The sequence below is a fragment of the Gorilla gorilla genome, chromosome X, assembly GCF_029281585.2.
Source record: "Gorilla gorilla gorilla isolate KB3781 chromosome X, NHGRI_mGorGor1-v2.1_pri, whole genome shotgun sequence".
In the NCBI taxonomy this organism is placed as follows: Eukaryota; Metazoa; Chordata; class Mammalia; order Primates; family Hominidae; genus Gorilla; species Gorilla gorilla.
The window spans coordinates 46,694,415-46,715,910 of record NC_073247.2 but is presented as its reverse complement, the minus strand read 5'-3'; the positions used below and the strand labels follow the sequence as shown (position 1 = coordinate 46,715,910).

Here is a 21,496-nt window from a genome sequence, read left to right as displayed (position 1 = left end):
TCAGAAGAAAGAAAAAATGACGGTGTTTTAATCTTGGACTTCTAACTGCCAGAACTCTAAGAACATAAATTTCTGTAGTTTATTCCATCTGATCTGTGGTGTTTTGTTACGGAAACCCTAGTAAACCAATACACTTTCTCCCAGCTTTCTCAAAGTCATACAAATTATATAAAGTAATAATTATAGCAATATATTGTTGGGTATGTAATATTGATGTAATATGTATGACAATAACACCAGGAAAAGAATGGAAAGGGAAAAGAGCTATATAAGAGTAACACATTGTGAATCTTACTGGAATTAAGTTAGTATATATCTGAAGTTGATTATGATAAGTAAAAATGTCTATGGTAAACTCTGGTGCAATCATTAAGAAAACAAATTCAAAAATATATTGAAAAAGCCTTCAAAAATTAAAATCCTGCATTGAAAAATATTCACTATTATTAAAAAAAGAAGTCATGGACTAATAAAGAAACAAACAAAAAGACATACAATATAGCAAACTAAATGGAAATTGGCAAAAGTAAAATCAACTGTGTCAATAATAACAAATTTGTGAATTGATTAAATAATGCAATCAAAAGCAGTGATTAATATACACATACAATATTATTCTGACTAAAAAAAGAGGAAGTCTTGCATCTGTAACAACGTGGATGAACCTGGAGGACATTATGCTAAGTGAAATAAGTCAGTCACAGAATTATAAATAAGCATAATTCCATTGATACGAAGTGTTTACAGTAGTCAAACTCATAGAAGCGAAGAAGGCCATCATGACTGACAGTAGCTGTGGGTTTAGGGAAATGGAGAGCTGTTGTTCAATGGGTATAAAGTTTCAATTATACTTTTAGATGAATAAGTTATAGACATCCACTATAAAATATAGTGCCAATAGTTAACAATATCATGCACTTCAAAATGTAAGAGGGTAGATATCATGCTAAGTGTTTTTACCAAAAAACAAACAAACAAACCAGAAAACCAAAGGGACACAAGAGAACTTTGGGAGGTGTTGGAAATTTCTGTTCCTTTGATTATGGTAATGGTATCATGGGTGTTTGCACATGTCTAAACTCATCAAAATGTACACAGTAAATACCTGCAGTTCTTTCATATAAATGTTATCTTAATGAAGCTGTTAAAACAAAACAAAACCCCCAAATCTGGCAATATGCTATATAAAGGAGACATACTTTAGATTGAAAGATAAAAAATAGATTGAAAGTAAAAGGATGAAAAATTATATATCATACATACAACCACAAGAATGTTGAAGTAGCTATACTAATACAAGACATGATAGAATTTGAAACAAAAATTGTAACTATAGATAGAGACATTTTATATGAACAATCAGGAAGATAAAATTACTATAAATATATATTCACTGAATTTTAGAGCACCAAAAGACAGAAAGTAAAACTGACATAAGTGAAGGGAGAAATGAACAGATCAACATTAATAGTTAGATAGTTAAATACTGCCCTTTTAATTATGAATAGAAAAATTTAGGCAGAAAATCTACAAGAAAATATGTCTTATACAATATTATAAACCAACTAAAATTAAGAGATACCTATAGAACACTTTACTCAACAACAGCAAAATATAGATTCTTCTCATGAGCATTCCGCAGTATGGACCTTATGATACGCCATAAAACAAATCTTCATAAATTTTAAATGATTTAAATAATACAAAGTATGCTCTCTAACTTGAATGGAATAAAATTAGTGACAGAAAAGTTGAAAATTAACAAACATGGGGAAATTAAACAACATACTCCGAAATAACTGGTGGGATAGCAAGAAATAAAAAAGAAATTAAAAATAATTTAAGATTACTGGGCATGGTGGCTCATGCCTGTAATTCCAGCACTTTGGGAGGCCAAGGTGGGTGGATCACCTGAGGTCAAGAGTTCGAGACCAGCCTGGCCAATATGGTGAAACCCCATCTCTACTACAAATACAAAAATTTGCTGGGTGTGGTGGTAGGCACCTGTAATCCCAGCTACTTGGGAGGCTGAGGCAAGAGAATCACTTGAACCCGGGAGGCAGACGTTGCAGTGAGCCGAGATCACGCCATTGCACTTCAGCCCGGGGGCAAGAACATAACTCTGTCTCAAAAGTAATAATAATAATTTAAGATTAATGAAGATAAAAATAACACATTCCAAAACATATGAGATGAAGCTCAAGCAGTCCTTAGAGAGAAATATGTAGATAAAAATGCCTATATGAAAAAAAATCTCATAATAATAATCTAAATTTTCACCTTAAGAAGTGAGAAAAAAAGAGGTATCTAAACACAAAGCAAAGAGAAGGAAATAATTAATATCCAAAAAAGTTAGCACAGAAATAAAATAGAGGGTAGTAAAACAATAGAGAACATCAAGGAAAGCAGAAGGAATTTTTTTAAAAGATCAGTGAAATGACAAATTATTACCTAGACTGATCAAGAATATAAACGAGAAGAATTAAATTACTAAAATAAGGGATAGAAGGAGGAACATCACTATTTGCCTTTCAGAAATTAAAAAAGGATTATAAGGGAATACTCTGAAAGCCTCTGTGCCAACAAATTAGATAACTTAGAAGAAATGCAGAAATTTCTGGAATAAAATAAACTAGCAAAACTGGTTTGAGAAGAAACAGAAAATCTGAACAGGCTCATAACAAAGAGATGGAATTAGTAATTACATAAACTTCCACAAAGCAAAGCTCAGAACCAGATGGCTTCACCTGTGAATTATATCAAACATTCAAATAACTAACACCAATCCTTCACAAAGTATTCCAAACAATAGAATAGAAGGTAACATTTCAGAAATAATTCTATAAGGTTAATATTAATCATACAAAAACAGACAAATCACTGAAAAAGGCAATTACACTATTAAATATTATAATTGTACAGGCAAAATCCTCAATAAAATACTGTACTAGCAAACTAAATCTTATCAAATATAAAATTAAAAAATAGCATTATAGAGCATGAAACAGTGGTGTTCTGCAAAAGAAGAATTTGAGAATCACCAGTCTGGGAGCAAGGCATGGGAATTAACAACCTGGTCAGCTAATCCTATCTCTGTTAAATATAGACTGGATTGCCTTATTTGTTCAAAGTAATGTGAAATTTTGATAAAACATGATCAATTCTTGTCACTTATGCATACAATATTGGGGAATATATGGGGATATTTTTATTTTATTTTAAAGTATGTTTAATATGAGACTGCTAATAATAACCAAGTCAATCATTTATTAAGTGTAACATTAAAAACTGGGTCACTTGTTATATTGGTTAAAACTTAAAAATAGTTTCTATATTAATTAATTAGTCAAATTCCTTCTTATTCAATCTATTTTATTATGTTAAAATTTCAAACATAATATATGCCTCTTACACAATATTGGTTTTACACATTTTGAAATTGGTTTTATATTTTTGAGTTTATTTGTCCATTGCCTAAGTTTGAGGGACATATTCAAAGGAAGGATATAGTTAAAATCACTTGATTAACAATTTTGCTTCCTATCAAACCACAAACCCCTTATAAGCATTAACCATTTTAATTAAATCTGAGATACAACATAAAGACATGTTAAAATATTACTGTTATTTGAGAAATATGTATCTGTAATATTCTCCCAATTTCTGGAATATCCAGATTTTCTTTCTGCTTTAACACTAGAATGTAAGACTAAATTTGTTTGATCCTGTTTTTCTCTGAGGAATTGCAGTCAGTCATTTGGTCTACTTAAGGGCATACTTTAGTACTGTGTTAACACACCATATATTCTAAAATTTTGTGTTTCTTATACTCCAATGTATCACTTTAATAAAACTGCACTAAATCATATTCTCTCTCACATGCACCTAGGAACCAGGTATTTACCAATCACTGTTTCAAAACAATATTTTTTAAAACAAAATGACCAAAATTATTAGAGAAAGATAAGAAATTACCAAAATCCTTTACATACAGTGATTAAAAGAACTGGAAATTATCAAACAGTAAAATAATAAGCATATTATAACTTCCGGTTTCAATATAAGTATCATAAAAATCTGATAGCTGAAGCTGGAAAAAACAGAGTTCCTAGTTTAATCAGCACAGAAGGTATCACCTTCCGTCGTCTTCCTCAATGTGGTGTACATTTCCAGGAAGTTACTTTTCTATTGTGTCATTAAATAATACTTGAAAATTTTATTGTCTTTTTATCACAAATATGTATTTTTGTTATTATTATTAAATCTTAAGATGAACACATGCACATTGTGCAGTATAAATTAGTTATGATGCTCTAAGTAAAAATGTTTTTTTCTGCTTAAATTGATATTTCAATTTTGGACATGTACAGAATAAAATTAGAAGTAAAAAATCTATTAATTATACATATTTTTTAATAATTGAAAGAACACTGAATTTCAACAAACAACTTGCAGACAAAACTCATAAATTTAGTATGATCATTTCAGGAAAACTGATTTACTTTAATTAGTCGTTTAATTTTTTCTGATGGTGCTTAGAAGTTTATAGGAATTTGAACACATATAATTTCTGCTCGAAATGGTTCATGTTGAAGAGATGAAGAAAATTACGGCCAGGTGCGGTAGTTCATGCCTGTAATCCCAGAACTTTGGGAGGCCAAGGCGGGTGGCTCACGAGGTCAAGAGATCGAGATCATCCTGGCCAACATGGTGAAACCCCATCTCTACTAAAAATACAAAAATTAGCTGGGTGTGGTGGGGCACCCCTGTAGTCCCAGCTACTTGGGAGGCTGAGGCAGGAGAATTGCTTGACCTGGAAGGTGGAGGCTGCAGTGAGCCAAGATGGTGCTACTGCACTCCAGCCTGACCACAGAGCGAGACTGTCTCAAAAAAAAAAAAAAAGAAAGAAAGAAAATCACATATGTCTCTTCAGAGTGGAGATAGAGCTAATTGCAATGAATTTACACCAAAACAATAACTTACCTGAAGTCCCCAGCTGTATGGAAGGGGTTTTTCACATTTACAGTGACTTCCTGAAATTGATAACATGGGCTTTCGCATTTTATAATGTCCTAAAGTAAAAAAATAAAATCTTACCACATGATAATAACAAAAAATGAACTTTCTGAATTATAAAATATAATCTTAAAAATCTATAAACCGTCCATTTAATATTACACTGACAGTACTTCCCACTATCAAAAGAAATTCCATGGAGAAAAACTTTCTAGGTATTCTATAGTTTCAGAAAGATTATTTTACTGTTTTATTTTATTTTGTTTTTATTATCTAATCTGCTTCCCAGTGACTTAAGACCATATAGGGGCAGATGGGGAAGTAAACAGTTGCATGTCTACCCCCAGAACCACCAATGACAGGCTAAGCCCAGCCATATCTCTTAGCCACATGTGACAAAACAATGTCTTGTTTCAGATAATTTGTGTGAGAGGATTGGGAAAAGTACATGTTCATTATTCAGGAGGAAATAAGATTATACATAGGAAGTGACAAATGCCCACTTCCTGTTCTGAGCATCATTGTCTCAAAAGACAGTCTGTCCATATGAGCATCTCAGTGCCCTCCTCAACAACAGGCCATCACTCAACCATCCTACAGTCATTTTCTCTGCTTACCACTCTTGCCCTGCACACCTAAATTTCTTTACAATCCATTTGGAAATCTGGCAATCTAATGAATTTACTTATTCTGTACCATACCTCCATTGTAGAAATTAATATTTAGAAGAGATAATGGCTACAAAAAGTCAATCACAATAATGTCACAACCATTTTTAAAGATTTAAAAATCTCTCTTCCCCACCATTTGAAAAAGAAATACTTAGAACTCTGTCTGGAACATCGTCACCTCTCAATAAATGCCAGCATTAGCCTTATCTTTATAATAGATTTGGTCTACAGGACACACAAGATAAACTGATGAAAGTTCCTGCCAGAGAACAGGAAAGTCCTTTTTTACTGCATAAACTCTCAACCCTTAGTCCAGCAAAAACACAGACACAGGCCCAGAACTGCTTTAACTTAAATCACAAGTATCCATGGCACAGGGATGACTCAAGAAACAGCTGCCTAAAGATAAAATGTATAACAATAACATGCTTTTGATACTTCATGGTCTGATAAGAGAAGCAAAGACATCGTAGGTAAAATTTACTTACAATGGCTTTAAAATCGAGGACTTTGCCTTTAAGAGCAAAAGTCATTGTAATTCCTCTTACTGCGTTCTTGGGTTTTGAAATTAATAGTAGTGAAGCTTCAGCAGGACGAATAAAGCGACTGGTGAATTTCAGAGTGACATTAATTTCATTTCTATTTAGTAAAAGATAAAAGAGAAAACGTTTTAACAAAAAAGACAACTTACAAGCATTTGTTTAATGTAGACCATGTGTCTAGTGCCTACATCCCCCTGCAAGGTACTCACTTCAGCTGCAGTTATCAAGAAGCCTACAATCTAGTTATTGTCATCGGTTAAGCTATCGTAATATATTTTGTAAAATCTGAAGTTAACTTTCAAATATATAATCTCTCAAATAAAGGATTTTCTAACAGCAAGCCACAGGAAACCATGTATGAATTGTTTTGAGGGAAATTCATAGGACATTCTGTGCTACTGTTGAGGCAAATACTTTGTCATGTCACTGGTCTCTGGTAACATGTGGAAACATTAATAAAGTAAAAATTCAAAAAATGCTGCTCTAGGAACATTTCTCACTTGCCTCCCTAATCTCCCCTGAGAGACTGTCACCAGAAAGTTTATCATTGCTTCCTGGATTGTGATGAGGTATGAGGCTTGCTTCCTTACTCCTTTTAGGATAGAGTTACAGGCCATGAAGCTTAATGACAGCATGAATTTAGCTCCTCAGCAAGAGGGTGTCTTACCATCCATGAGGCAGTGATCTGACCCCTTTTATTTTGATATTGCCCTGTACAAGGGACATGTGAATCTGGTACCTTTGATTACTCATGCTTTCACTGTTTAAATAAGTTATACACTCTAATTTAAACAAGGGACTCTCTATTTTGTTACTGGATCAATCTTTCAATCTTGCCTTGCCTTGATACAGCTGTAGGTGATAAAACTTGGGGAAATTTTATCTTTGCTTTTCCTCTGGTTTTTAGCATGGTTACCATTATACATCCCATAACAGTTATTCTTTTGTACCAACTCCTACCTATTGTCTTCGCTTAGAATACACATATTTAAGAATGGAGACGGGAATAGATTCCCTTGGTGTCAAACCTTGACCTAATTGCGCCAGAACTTTTGTGCAGTTGCTGTTGAATGGGTGAGACTAGGAAGAAACGAGGAGTGAGATGAATGAGGGGTTTTCAAAAGCAATAGAAATGTTCTCAAAATAGTTTTGTAGGGAAAATTACAGCTCACATCTTGCAGGAGTGGGGGTGATTTTAATTTAGATATGTGTCCTCAACAATTTCAATTGTGTGCAAAAGGACTCTTATGAAAACTCATGGGCATGAATTTAACTGAGAACAAAGAACATTTGACCTTGAGGTCTTTTTCCAGGTATATAGGCTCAAATTATTTATTAAGATAACAGTGAGTGATTTAGAGTATTTCCAGTTATTCTGAAGTACATCACTATATAAGATCATTTATCCATTAATTCTTTCATGCAATTGATATTTTTAGATAATTTATAATGTTCCAGGCACTCTTTTAGGTTTCTGAGATACAGTAATTAGAAAAAAAAATCACCACTATTCCTGCTCTCCTGGATAGTACAAATGGTAGGACATGGCCAACATTCTACCATCACAAAATAAATGTGAAAATTACAAATTATATATGTGCTGTGAGAGCATACAATGGGGAGTGTGACATAGTCTGAAAGGTCAGAGAAAGCGATATATTAGGTGGAATGTGAAGGATCAGAATGAGTTAACTAGATTGAACAGGGGATGAAAGAAGGCATCCAAGGCCTCTGGTATGGGGAATTAAAATGTGTTTGAATAACTAATCAAAGGCCAGTAATGCTAAATCTTAGCAAGCAATAGGGGTAATGATGCAAAATATAGCCAAGAGCAAGCTGCGAAATCATAGTGACTGTCACAAAAGTGAAAGTGTACTTTGGACCATGTTAAGCATATTCAATGTACATCCAAATGTTGATGGGAAGCTAAAATATTTTAAGCACCTTTTAAAATTTCTGTTAAAGGTTTAAATTTCTGTTAAAAATTAGCTGTCATTCTAATATAGAGGATACATTTCAGACAAGATTTTTAGGAGTCTATTGTGGCAGTCTAGTATGAAGATGATGTTACATTAAATCGGGGTGGAACAGGTGAAGAAGGGAAAAAGAAACAAGGTTTATGACACAATTGGTAAAATCGATAGGATCTGGTAACGGATTGGATCTCGATGGAAGCTGATGAAAAGAGAAGCATTCAAGAATGACCATCATCTAAAGAACATGAATTTAATGAAAGATTTTATGAACCTATACTTAAGTCTTATGGAATACATTTCAAAATAGAGTATCCTTTTTATGAGATAAATAGCTGGTTCCATGAACAGCCTTCTCTTAAGTATAGGTAATTATTTTTTAAATTTTGTGGTTATATTGAAGCATGTAAATGACCAGCATTCTTTTCTGAATTTGTTAGAAACTTCAGAATCAAATGTGTAGTCTACTTAGAGTAAGTTTCCTAAGTCTCCAGGCATTTCTATCATAACTATAGGTTTCATTTTAATTATTTTACCTTTTATTTTCTTTTTGCTCCGATTGCCTTTCCCTGATTTTTTTTTTAAAAAACCTCCTTGATATTACATATACATTGTAAGCTACTTCAATTTAGCCTTTGGAATAGATGGAGAATAAACATACAACACATCAATGTCAGTGCACATATGGCTCAATGAAAATAACGAGAAAAAAAAGAATGGTTTGCTAAATTTATACTTTCACTTTTATGACAGTCACTCTACGGTTATAGCTAAATGTAGTCATAAAGTTAGATGCAGAAGTAAATATGTTTGTTTATATGCTGGTGCAGCTGTTTAACATTTTCTATATAAGTAATATGTCTGAGAATTTAAATCCATAGCTGGCAGAAAGAGACATTATTAACTGTGATCTAGACAGTATCTAACAAAGAATGTGGCACACATAAATATATAATTATATAACATCTTATAATGATAAAATTATTCATTTTTTTGTTTAGGAAAACAAAATGTTTTCTGAGTCATATTTGTAAAAACCAAATCCTATGAAATTATTTAGCCTAACTAAAGAGAGCCACCTAAAATAACAGCTACCTAAAATAATTTTATTTCAAGCCTACAAAATAAAATGCATTTAGATAAGTGAGTAGTTGTTTTTTATATGTGTTCAGAATTAAGCATTACTTCTTCTGGGAACCCTTCCTTGGTTTCCTCAAGAGTAGGCAGGTGCTTCTTTTTCAGTTTTCATCTAGTTCTATACACACATAATAAATAAAATAATTATTGATTTATATCTTCGTTATGTATTTGCTTGCCTGGCATTGGGATAGATTGTAAGCATTTGCGAGTAGTGTTGATATATTTTAATTTGTGAGTCACCAGTACTCCAAATTGAGGCGGTCATCCTATTAATTGCTTCCTATAAGTTCCATTATGGTACAAGGTGTTTTGCCTACATAATCATATTTATTACTGACAGCACTGTGGGTAAATAGCCTTATCCACATTTTTCAAATAAGGAAACTGAGGCTGGATCATAGAGCCTTTACATGTCAAGACTGAAACATAACATTTAATTGTTAAATGATATAAGAGGAGTTCTAAACCACAATGGCATCTGAAACCCAGATTCATCATTTCTTTTCCTAAGAAAAATCTCATGAAAATTATAATAAAGAGATTTTCAAAACACAGCTGGTTAGAGGAAACCATCACCACATAAAGGGCAAGATGGGGTTCAGACAACCCTACTCCCTTCAATGCCATTATAAAATGTCAGACAATTGAGCATAAAAGCAGAATGGTTTTTCACCCTAATGTGAAGCCTACCAATTGACACACCTGTGCACATACAGTACAGAAATTTACTTTTCTATTGCCATGTTATTACATATGAATGAATAACCATGTGTCAGGAGGCATTTGAGCGAATCTTTTAACAGGGAACACTAAGATCAAGGTAAATAAAGCAACTGACTTTAGAGAAAATTCAAGGAGAGATGAGAACATAAAAGTCAGAGACAATTATGAAGATATGGTACCTCAATTTAAGAACAGGATGTCATGAGATGGAAATAGTCAGAGAACAAGTGCTCTTAGCAATTTATATATATATAAATTCATACATATATGAACCAGAACTCAGACCCTTGCCAGACACTGAATCTGCGAGCACCTGGATCCCTTGGACTTCCCAGACTCTAGAACTGTGAGAAATAAATTTCTGTTGTCTGTAAGCTACCTATTTTATGGTTTATTGTTATAGCAGCCTGAATGGACTAAGATGGCAAATTAGTATTGAGAAGTGGGTGGGGGTGCTGCTGTAACAAATACCTAAAATGTCAAAGTGGCTTTGGAACTGGGTAATAGGTAGGGGCTGGAAGAATTATGAGGTGCATGCTGAAAAAAAAAAAGCCAACATTACTATATAAAGGCCATAAAGGGTGATTATGGTGCAGGCTCAAAATAACACAGCTGTAGAGAAAGCTTGAACATTCTTAGAAATTACCTAAAAGGGTGATTCTGGTAAAGCCTCAAAAGAATAAAGCTGTAGAGAAAGCTTGAACATTCTTAGAAATTACCTAAAAGGGTGATTCTGGAAAAGGCTCAAAAGAATAAAGCTGTAGAGAAAGCTTGAACATTCTCAGAAATTACCTAAAAGAGTGATTCTGGTGAAGGCTCAAAAGAATAAAGCTGTAGAGAAAGGTTTAACATTCTTAGAAATTACCTAAAAGAGTGATTCTGGTGAAGGCTCAAAAGAATAAAGCTGTAGAGAAAGGTTTAACATTCTTAGAAATTACCTAAAAGTTCGTGAAAAGAATACTGGTAGAAGTATGGACAGTAAAGGCCATCCTGATGAGGTCTCAGACAGAAATGAGGAGCAAGTTACTAGACAACAGAGGAAGAAAATCCGTGTTAAAAAGTGACAAAGAACTTGGCTAAATGGTGTTTGTGTCCTGGTGTTTCCTGGAAGGTAGAACTTGTGAGTGATTAAATAGAATGTCTGACTAAAGAATTTTCCAAGAAAGTGTTAAAGGTGTGGATTGGCTTCTATTGAATGCATATAGTAAAATGGAAGAAGAAAGAAATGATTTAAAAACAGAATTTTTAACCAAAAGGGAAGCAGAACTTAAAAGTTTGGAAAATTCTTAGCTTATCCATATTGAAAAGAATGAGAGAAGAAACATGTTTAGGGGAGAACAAGGGTGTGGGCAAGGAACTGTTTGATAAGGAGATTAATATGGATCAGGAATCTCCATGAAAACCAGATGATATTCATTAAAACTATGGAGAATTACCCCAAAACATTTCAGAGATCATCCTTGCTGCCTCTCCCATCATAGGCCCAGAATGCCAGGGCCTGAGAGACAGAATAATTTTAAGGAGAAGGGAGTATGAACAGCTGTGAGACCCTGGTGTTTGCTGCCCACCAATGCCTCAAGGCTCTACTGTCCACATTCCAGTATCATGCTCCTTGGCTGCCCCAGGTGCTGCTTCAGCAGACCCAGGTGTGGCTTGGAATGTGGTAGCTGCCCCTCTGATGGGCACAGACAATAAATTTGGGAGGCATCCATGTAGTACCATTTCCACTGGTGCAGAAAGCACAGAAAGTGCATGCCTTCACCTATATTTCAAAGGGTACCCTGGAGAGTCTTGGGGTTCAGTTAGAGAATTGCCATGGGGAAGGGCCACTGCAGAGTTCCCACTAAAGCAATGCCCAGTAGAGCTCTGGAGGCAGGCCTCCCTGAAGACCTCACACCAGTAGAGACATTGGAGCAAGATTCCAGCTCAGGGTAACCACAACCACAAGACCCAGGCATAGAATGACCACAGCGGTGAGGCTACTGCAGAGAACTGACATGTTCTCAGACACAGAGCTGTGGCAGGCACTGGGCTGCCTCAAAGCCATCGGGGGCAGGACCACCAGTGGGCCTGGAGAACAGAGTTTCAAGTCAAAGAAGATTATTATGGTGCCTTAAGATTTAATGTTATTTGTCCTGTTTAGTTTTGGACATACTTAGGACCTGTTATCACTTTCTTCTTTCCTATTTCCCCCATTTGGAATAGGGTAGAAGTGTCTACCCTACGCCTGTTCCATCATTGTATTTTGGAAGCATATAACTTATTTGATTTCACAGAATCACAGCTGGAAAGTAATTTGCCTTAGGAAGAATCATACCTTGAATCTCACCCATATCAGACTTATACTTTTATTTATTTTTCTAGGCAAACCCTAAATACAAGATTTATATGACAGGTGAGAATTAAGACTTCAGACTTTTGAGTTGATGTTGAAGTGAGCTAAGATTTTGGGGGGCTATTGGGATGGAATGAATATATTCTTCAGGCAAGAAGACATAAATTCTGGGGCTACAGGGTAGAAAGCTAAGGTCTAAATGTTTGTGTCCCCCCCACCAAGTTCACATGTTTAAACCTAATTACAAGAGGAGTGACATCATCAGAACAGCAGAGTAGGAGATACTAATCTTCATTCTCTCCACATAAAAAAAATAATTAAACAGCTATCTATGAAAGAAAATAGCTTAGAGAGGGCTCAAGTTTCCAATTAAGACCCAGAAGTAACACAATGGAGCAATAACCTGACGAAAACCACACAGAAAGATCATTAGAGAGACAGGCATACTTGAGCTGTCTAGAGGTGGCTAGGAACAAGGAATGGCAGGGCTTATCATTATCAGCCACACAGTGGGTGCTACTTAGGTCCCCAGTAAACTGCTCTATAGAGTATGCCAGCAGCTTTCACTCCTGTCATAACCAATAGCCATTCCTGTTGTGAATCCCTTGGAAAGGGAAATGCTGCTGGGTCATGTACCTCATCAAGGAAGGAGCCACTGTTGGGTCAGGTGGTGGAGAAAATGAGGAGATACTAATCAAAGGGTATGAACATGAAGATATAACTTGAATAAGTTCTGGATACCTAGTTTATATCAAAGTGACTATAATGTCATTTACACTTGACAGGTGTAAAGAAAGTATATTTTAAGTATTCTCATAAGACATATACAAAAGGCAACCTTTTGAGGTAATGAATATGTCAATACCTTGATTGCTGTAATCATTTGACAATGTATATGTATACCAAAACATCATACTCTATACCTTGAATATATATAATTTTTATTTACCAATTTACCTCAATAAAGCTAAAAAAAAAAAAGAGAAGAAAACCTAATCACCATTGTGATGGTATTAGGAGTTGGGGACTTTGGGGAGTGATTAGATCATGAGATCAGAGCTCTCATTAATAGGATTATTACACTTAGAAAAGAAGCCCCACAGAGCTGCCTTGATCCTACCACCACGTGAAGACACAGAAAGAAAGTACCATCTATGAACTAGAAAGCAAGCCTTCACAAGACACTAAATCAATCTGTGGGTGCTTTGATCTTGAGCTTCTCAGCCTCCAGAACTGTGAAAAATACATTTCTGTTGTTTGTAAGCTGCCTAGTTTTTGGTGTTTTGTTATAGCAGCCCAAACAGACTAAGACACAATTATATCATGGATCTTCAGGATTGCTTAGAAATAGTCAAAGTAACATTATATTGAATGCAAAGGGCTTTGTTGAATGTGACACAGACACACAGACAGACAGACACACACACACATACACATGCACACGATATGTGCAAGTGTCAGTTTAATAAAAGTGCCAGCTCTGAATTTGTATTGACTGGTCTTGAATCTCTACTTTGGCATTTAATAGCAGGGAACATTGGGTAATTTAATGTCTCTGTGTCCAATATCTTCTTCTGTAATATGAGAACACTAATAGGGTATTAGGAAGATTAAATATGAAGTGCATACTATATAGATATTGACATATGAAACAAAGTTCATATGATATAGATATTTTTATATAGCAAATGTTTAATAAATATTAAGTATGTTAATATTTACATATAATGCCTGTATTATGTAAATACATAAGTATGCATATGTTATAATAAACCTATGTGTGCCTATGAAAAGACTGGAAAGAAACGAACTAACAAACTGTGTTTGATGTAACTCTAGGTGATTTTTGTTATCCTGTTTATTTTTCTGTAACTCAAATTTTCTACCGTGCACATTTATAATAAAAATAACAAATATGAACTTCCTTAACAGGAAAAGTAATCTTAAACTAAATTATCAGAGGTTTATTGTGGTTATTAGGAAGAATTTCCACATAGTGAAAGCTTTGAAATACTGGAATAGGCTATCAGGTTTATGAGTGGAAAAAATGCAGGAGAAACTTCATCCTTTTCATTTGTATCACCCTATTGGAAGAGTGGAGTATAGACCTCAAGTTTTAAAATCTTTGACAACAAAATAAATGGTTATGTGACAATGTCCAAATGAACTTGTGTTATTATCGTTATGTTTTTTAATAGACATATTAGAAATTTAACTATTTTATTATGGTCTTGGAAAATGGGTAGGTTCTTTTTATTATACAAGGAATTTTATTCTAATATTTTATTTATAATAAAGAAGCAGGCAAGTATAGATTTTTTCCTCAGGTTTACTTTAGGTTGAATTAAGATCTTTTATATGCCCCTTTAGCATGGAGTAATAACTGAAGAAAGCTAACACAGGCTAATGACACGAAACAAGGGCACTGTTGAAAATGGGTTACAGGATATTTTAAGTACAATTTAAAATGGCCCTTTTTTATTATTATTTCTGTGTTTGATATACTAGTACAGAAATAAAGACTACAGCTTGAAAAGTTACTCAATTTAATGTATAGTTAAAATCCAAAGAGATAATCAAGCAAAGTAACTTTAGTAGTTATCTATCACATTTCATTGGAGAAAAATAATTGAATGCAAAGGCAATGACTAAAATTCAAGACTAGTTAAAGTTCATTAGTAGTTATCAAATTTGTCAACTGCTATGGTACTGACACAGCTGTTCTCATATCATCTTTGTATTATTTAATAAACAAGAGTATTTATGTCATTAGCATATGTTGGCATATCCAACATGATTTGTTGATCTGGGAAGACTCACATTATGCTCAGATTTAATTTCTCAAAACTATACTCTGGAGGTTTCAATTATACTTTATTTTTGTGAGTGGGATAGTAGTAGAAACATTAAATAAGTATGAGAACACAATTAGATAAAAATGACACATATAACATTATCAAAATTTGGGAGTATATTTACATGTATATATATCATCTATCTGTCTATCCATCATTTACACACACATACACAATGACTATGAGGGCACAGAGAAAAATGGCAACATTGGGACTTCTTTGAGGTAGGATTATGAACCTTTTATTTTCTGGTTCTTCATACTTTCATAGTCTCTAAATTTCCTATAATGAGTACATGCTGCCTTTATAATCAGCAAAAACCATATATAAAATATATATAGGCCGGGCACAGTGGCTCATGCCTGTAATCCCAGCACTTTGGGAGGCTGAGGTGAGTGAATCACATGAGGTCAGGAGTTCGAGACCAGCCTGGCCAACGTGGTGAAACCCTGCCTCTACTAAAAATACAAAAATTAGCCAGGCATGATGGCAGGCGCCCGTAATCCCAGCTACTTGGGAGGCTGAGGCAGGAGAATTGCTTGAACCCAGGAGGCAGAGGTTGCAGTTAGCCAAGATCGTGCCACTGCACTCCAGCCTGGGCGACAGAGGGAAAATCAGTCTCAAAAAAAAATAATAAATAAATAAATAAATAAATAAAATAAAAAATATATATCTTTAAATTATATGCATACATACTTTTAGAATGCACTGGTTTCAGTTTCCTGCAGGAAACAGAATGGCAGTACACAACAAACCAACTTATAGTCTTGTTTCTATGACCCGTATGCATAAAAAACAAATTAAAATTAAATGCATATATAAAACAGCTGTTTTATGTTGTTAGCATTGTTTCAACAACTTTGGTGAGGAATTGTAGAAACATACGAATATTTGTCTGACTGTGAGTGACAATCGTTTCATTAAATATCTATCAATATTAAAATCAAAGTCACATTTTATAATTATAACATTAAATCTTTGGGGTTGATATGTCTGATAATGTAAAATTAAAAAAAATACTTACCTTGGAGAAATTGTCACAACATTCCCTTTTTGGGAAAGGGAGAAGTCAGCAGCATCTCTTCCAACAATTCTAGCATTATACACTAAGTTTCGCGAGCTGGAATTTTTCAGTAGAATCTATGTAGAAGAAGAGGATATAAGTAAGATTATAAAATTAAAAACTATGCAACTATATCATTTCTTATTTTTATCAAAGATAGCATAGATTTTAGTCATAAATATACTTATTTATAATGTACACCAACTGGACAAAGCCAGAATTTGTGTTTTAAAATAACAACTACACACACACACATACACACACACACACACACACACACACACACATACATACAGTTTAGCTGAAGTCGGCAAAGAGAAGGAACTTTCAACAAAGGGAATTACAAATGCAAAAGCATCTTATCACCAGTGATTTGAAGATCAACATTTGCAGCTTGGATTTTATTTTTATTGCAAAGGAAAACCATTGGGGAATTTTAAAAAGGGAACTTATATATCCAATTTACAAAAAGGATACTCTGGCTGCTCAGTGTAGAAGGTATTATAAGGAGTATAGATTTAAAAACAGTTTCAGGCTGAATATAATGGTGGCCCAGTCTAGATGTGGTAGTTCAACGAAGGGTTGGCTGTCTCTTTCCTCCTGATCCAGAGACATGGGGAGGATTAGAAAATGAGTTGCTTTATTACAAAAGAGTACTTCTTGAAAAACGTGAGTACACAAAGTGTTTATGTAAAATATAATGGAGATTCAAAAAACAATCTTTAGGAAGACTGACAAAGATTTTCTTCTCAACCACACTCCAGTAAGGCTTGTCTGAACTCTTTTTTAACTAGGCCTCACCTTTGGGCATGTCCTCAAGAGCCCAATTTTAGCAAGAATCCTGCTAAATCAGTTTAACCAGAATTCCACACCTTCAGTATCTAATCACCCTTGATATCTAACCAAATTCCTCATCTCCAGCCATTGCTCAGGTAATGTATGATCACCCTGGCCTTCCTTTAGCAAAAATCTTATATTGGTTTAGCCAGAATCCCCCCTTACCCATATGTTTCCTCTTAGTCATTTCCCACCCACTGATCTCCATCCTGCTCCTTGGCTATAAATTCCTACTTTTCCTTGTTTTATTTCGAGTTGAGCTCAATCTCTCTCCCCCACTGCAAAACTGCTTTGCAGTGGTCCCTATAACTATCATAATAGTCCTGAATAAAGTCTGCCTTACCATTTTAACAAGTGTCATGAACATTTTTTTTTCTTTAACAAGATGCCAAGGTATCACCAAAAGTTCTGACCCAGAGAATGGTGAGGATGAGGGAAAAGGATAATTGGTCAAATTAGAGTGAATAAAAGGTCACTGCAAATTATGAAGTTCAGGACCTATAGTCACAGATATTTGAAGAGTGAAAAAGTAGCAGTAGGTATGGTTATAGTGAGTCATAAGGAATATGATGAAAATCTGGTGAAAGATTAATTATTTTCTTAGTTCAATGGGAACTTTGGTAACCAATAGAACAAGTGTGTTGTTGATAAAGCGTTTCCAACTTTAGTTTCTTTAAGGATTTGGAGGCCTCATGTTCTCAAATACTTAAAGACATCAATAATGGGGGCAAGACCCCCACTATAGTGTGGTACCCCACTGTGGTGTGGTAATCTTTTTGTATGTACATACATTCATACAAATTGTATGTATCTCAAATATTCATTAACAGACCAAGTGATTTTAAGTCCCAGAGAGCTAATTCCTATTGTTTTGGAAGGAAATGTTGAAAATTATAGTAGATTTGTTGTGAACTGTTTAGATCATAAGGAAGCCATTCATTGTCACTATATCATACATATCACACATATGACAAAATGGTATTGGACTCATCTGTGGTCAGACAGTCATACCACCCAACTCCAGGATTTCGTGTAGGGGTGATGAGGAGTAGATAGGAAGAAGAGCTAGCTGTTTAAGGGAACAAAAGAAAGTTTTAAAGTCTCAATTCCTTTTTTGCAATGACAGACATTCTTTATTCTGCTTCTGTGTAAATTTTGTTTCAAAAGGAAAACAAAATTCAACTGCTTTTGAATGTCTTGGAAAATCACTGCACTCTATGTTTTTTCACTGACCACTACTTTTTTGTACTTGTTCTAGCATTCTATGTGTCTATTATTTGCCCATAGCTATAGAAATACTTTTTTACACTTTGGAAGGCCGAGGCAGGTGGATCACCTGAGGTCAGGAGTTCAAGACCAGCCTGGCCAACATGATGAAACTCCGTCTCTACTAAAAATACAAAAAATTAGCTGGGCATGGTGGCAGGCACCTGTAATCCCAGCTACTCAGGAGTCTGACGCAGGAGAATCGCTTGAACCTGGGAAGGCAGAGGTTGCAGTGAGCCGAGATCGTGCCACTGCACTCCAGCCTGGGCAACAAGAGTGAAACTCCGTCTCAGAAAAAAAAAAAAAAAAAGAAAAGAAATACTTTCTCAATTTTGTAGCCATTTCTGGAGATTTTGCTATATTCTGTAACATTGATAGGGTTGGTGGTAAGAACGACTTTCTATGACTTAACACACTGCCATTCATCGTGTTGATTCACAGGAGCAAAATACATAAAAGATTCTCAGCAATTTCCAAATCACTAATTTTCTTAAATAAAAGGTAAAATCAAAGCTTGTTGTAATTTGTTTTATCCTGCATATACATTTTATTTATTTCTTCTTTCAAAAATTTTTCTTACATTGTGGAAAAATGAAAGGTATATTTGTATAATTTTATCTATAATCTTAGGTAAGAGCATTATTTCCGGCAAAATAATAAAATGAGAAAATAAATCATGTTCTATTTAAACATGATTTAATTTGGTTTTTAACATCATAATTTAAATTTATTTTTAAATGTTAGCTAGCATTAATATTAACTACTTAAAATCATCAATAACAATTAAGTGATATGAAGGAGTACAATCATGTAGACAGAAATAGAGAATTGGTAATAATAGTTAACAGTAATAAATTATACTTAAATCAAATTTACACTCTTGTCTCCTGCAGGCCTAAGCAAAAGACTTTTAACTCTTCTGAAATGTTATTTTGAAGTCAAAAATTCAATCTAATTATAGCTCAAGGCTTGTTATTTATCCAAAGCCCTTGGATATCATTGCAATTAGTGAATTATCATAGTAAATACTGAATTCTATGGAGTTTTATGTCGTTTTTTTTGACAAAAAAGGAAAGAAATAAAGTAAATAAAAGAGATTGAATCTCAGTATTTACTAACACAAACCAAACACAAAAAAGAGGAGGCTTTCTTTTCACTAAATTCAGCCCTCTACATTTTGAGATAAGAACCTGGGTTTTGTGTTTTTTTTTTTTTCAATTTTTAACTAAATCCTTATCAACTGATGCTCACACCATCATGGAGGCTACAGTTATTTTCTCAAAGAAGTTACAATTACAGATCAAAGATCACCGTGGCATATCTTTTGAAGACCACATATGGATAAGTTTTGCATCAAAAATATAAAATTATCCTCCTTCCCAATTATATATTAAGAGAGACACACATAAAAGAGCCTGAAAAAAGGAATAAACATGAATCTTATCAAAGCAGTAAATTAACTTGTATACAGAATAATATTATTTTAAATCAAATGAAAATGAGCAAGAAAAGAGTCATCATTTCATTGCAAGTGGTGATTACTCTTAAGCAAAAATTGCACCTTTCGCTCATCTAGACCTTTGGCTTAGAAGAAGCAACATTTGATAAGGCGTATTCACTTTTAATAAAATTATTCCTATAGACGCTTGCTGTTAATTTTGGGTTGGCAAAGAAATATCTAAAACCTCTCTTAATTGTGTAACTCCTTATGCATTTTGACCCCAAAATTATCCTTACCTTATTCAGCACCGTGTCATGTAGAGTACATTCAAAGGACACCACCTTCTTAGGGAGATATGTAGGGAGTCTTTCATACATGTAGACACAAAGCATGAGCATCAGGATTGGATTTGGGTCACAGATGTCTGTGGCCTAGTTTCAAAGAAGATAAATCGAAATTAGAGGATGCATTAGTTAGAGTTCTACATAGGTAGAGAACCAATAGGATATATATCTGTATATATGCGCACACACACACACACACACACACACACATATATATATAAACGGGAATTTATTAGGAAGAATTGGCTGAACAATCACAAAGGCGAAGTCCCACAATAGGCTGGCTACAAACTGCAGAATGACAGAAGCCAATAGGTGCTCCCAGGGAAGCCAGAAGCATGGCTCAGGCCATGTCCCAAATCCCCCAAACCAGGGAAGCTACAGTGCAGGCCCCATTCTGAGGCCGAAGGCTGAAAGCCCAAAGGAGGCTGCTGGTGCAAGTCCTAGAGTCCAAAGGCTGAAAAACCTGGAATCAGATGTCCAAGGGCAGAAGGAGAAAAAAATGCATCCTGCTCCAAAGGGAGAAAGAGATCACGACAAAAATAAAAAAGAACAAACAAACAAAAAAACAAGCAAACTGAATATCCCCCTTCTTCTGTCTCTTTGTTCTGGCCACTGCCACAGCCAATCGGATGGTAACAACCCACACTGAGGGCATATCTTCCTTTCTCAGTCCACTGACTCCTGCATCCATCTCCTTTGGAAACACCCTCACAGACACACCTAGAAACAAAACTTTGCCAGTCATCTTGGCATCCTTCAATCCAGTCAAGTTGACACCTAATATTAACCATCAAATAAGATAATAGATAAAAATATAAAAAGAGGAAAAGCATAGTAAATCAATTATTGAATTACTTTAAAACATTTAAAATATTTGTGATTGACAATGACACTGAAATATAGATACAGCAATAATACCGCTCTGAATCAGAAGAGCTTGACGTAAGTGTTAAAAAATAAATGTGTCCTAAGTAGAACACTGATCTAGTAACCTCAGACTCCGTAAAAGCTAGTCGGAACTCAGAAGAACACTACACTCTAGAAATTATGACTAATGTGACTATTACTCCTGAAGTTAAAGATGGCAAGAGATTTTCAAGCAAAGGCCCATAGAACCAATGGCACATTAAATGGGCCTTATAGAATCCTTGAACTTCAAATGTGTATTTGATGTGAGGAAAAGAGTGTATTTTTTCAGAAAAGCAAATCACTATAGGATGAGGAGATAGAGAAGCATAGTGTTTGTTCAGTAAAGAACTACCATTTGGGTCACGCATAAGAAAAGAT

The 21,496-nt window shown here is 34.5% G+C and overlaps 1 protein-coding gene across 1 annotated transcript in view; it reads right to left on the bottom strand.

Moving 5' to 3' along the window:
- CFAP47 (cilia and flagella associated protein 47) overlaps positions 1-21,496 on the bottom strand; it is a 469,679-nt gene that overhangs the window by 223,867 nt on the left and 224,316 nt on the right. The window contains exons 36-39 of the mRNA XM_019019001.4: positions 20,159-20,293; positions 16,280-16,395; positions 6,176-6,326; positions 4,984-5,072 (exon numbers count right to left, since the gene is read on the bottom strand). Coding sequence (XP_018874546.3) covers positions 4,984-5,072; positions 6,176-6,326; positions 16,280-16,395; positions 20,159-20,293 — 491 coding nt within the window. The remainder of the gene's footprint in view (positions 1-4,983; positions 5,073-6,175; positions 6,327-16,279; positions 16,396-20,158; positions 20,294-21,496) is intronic.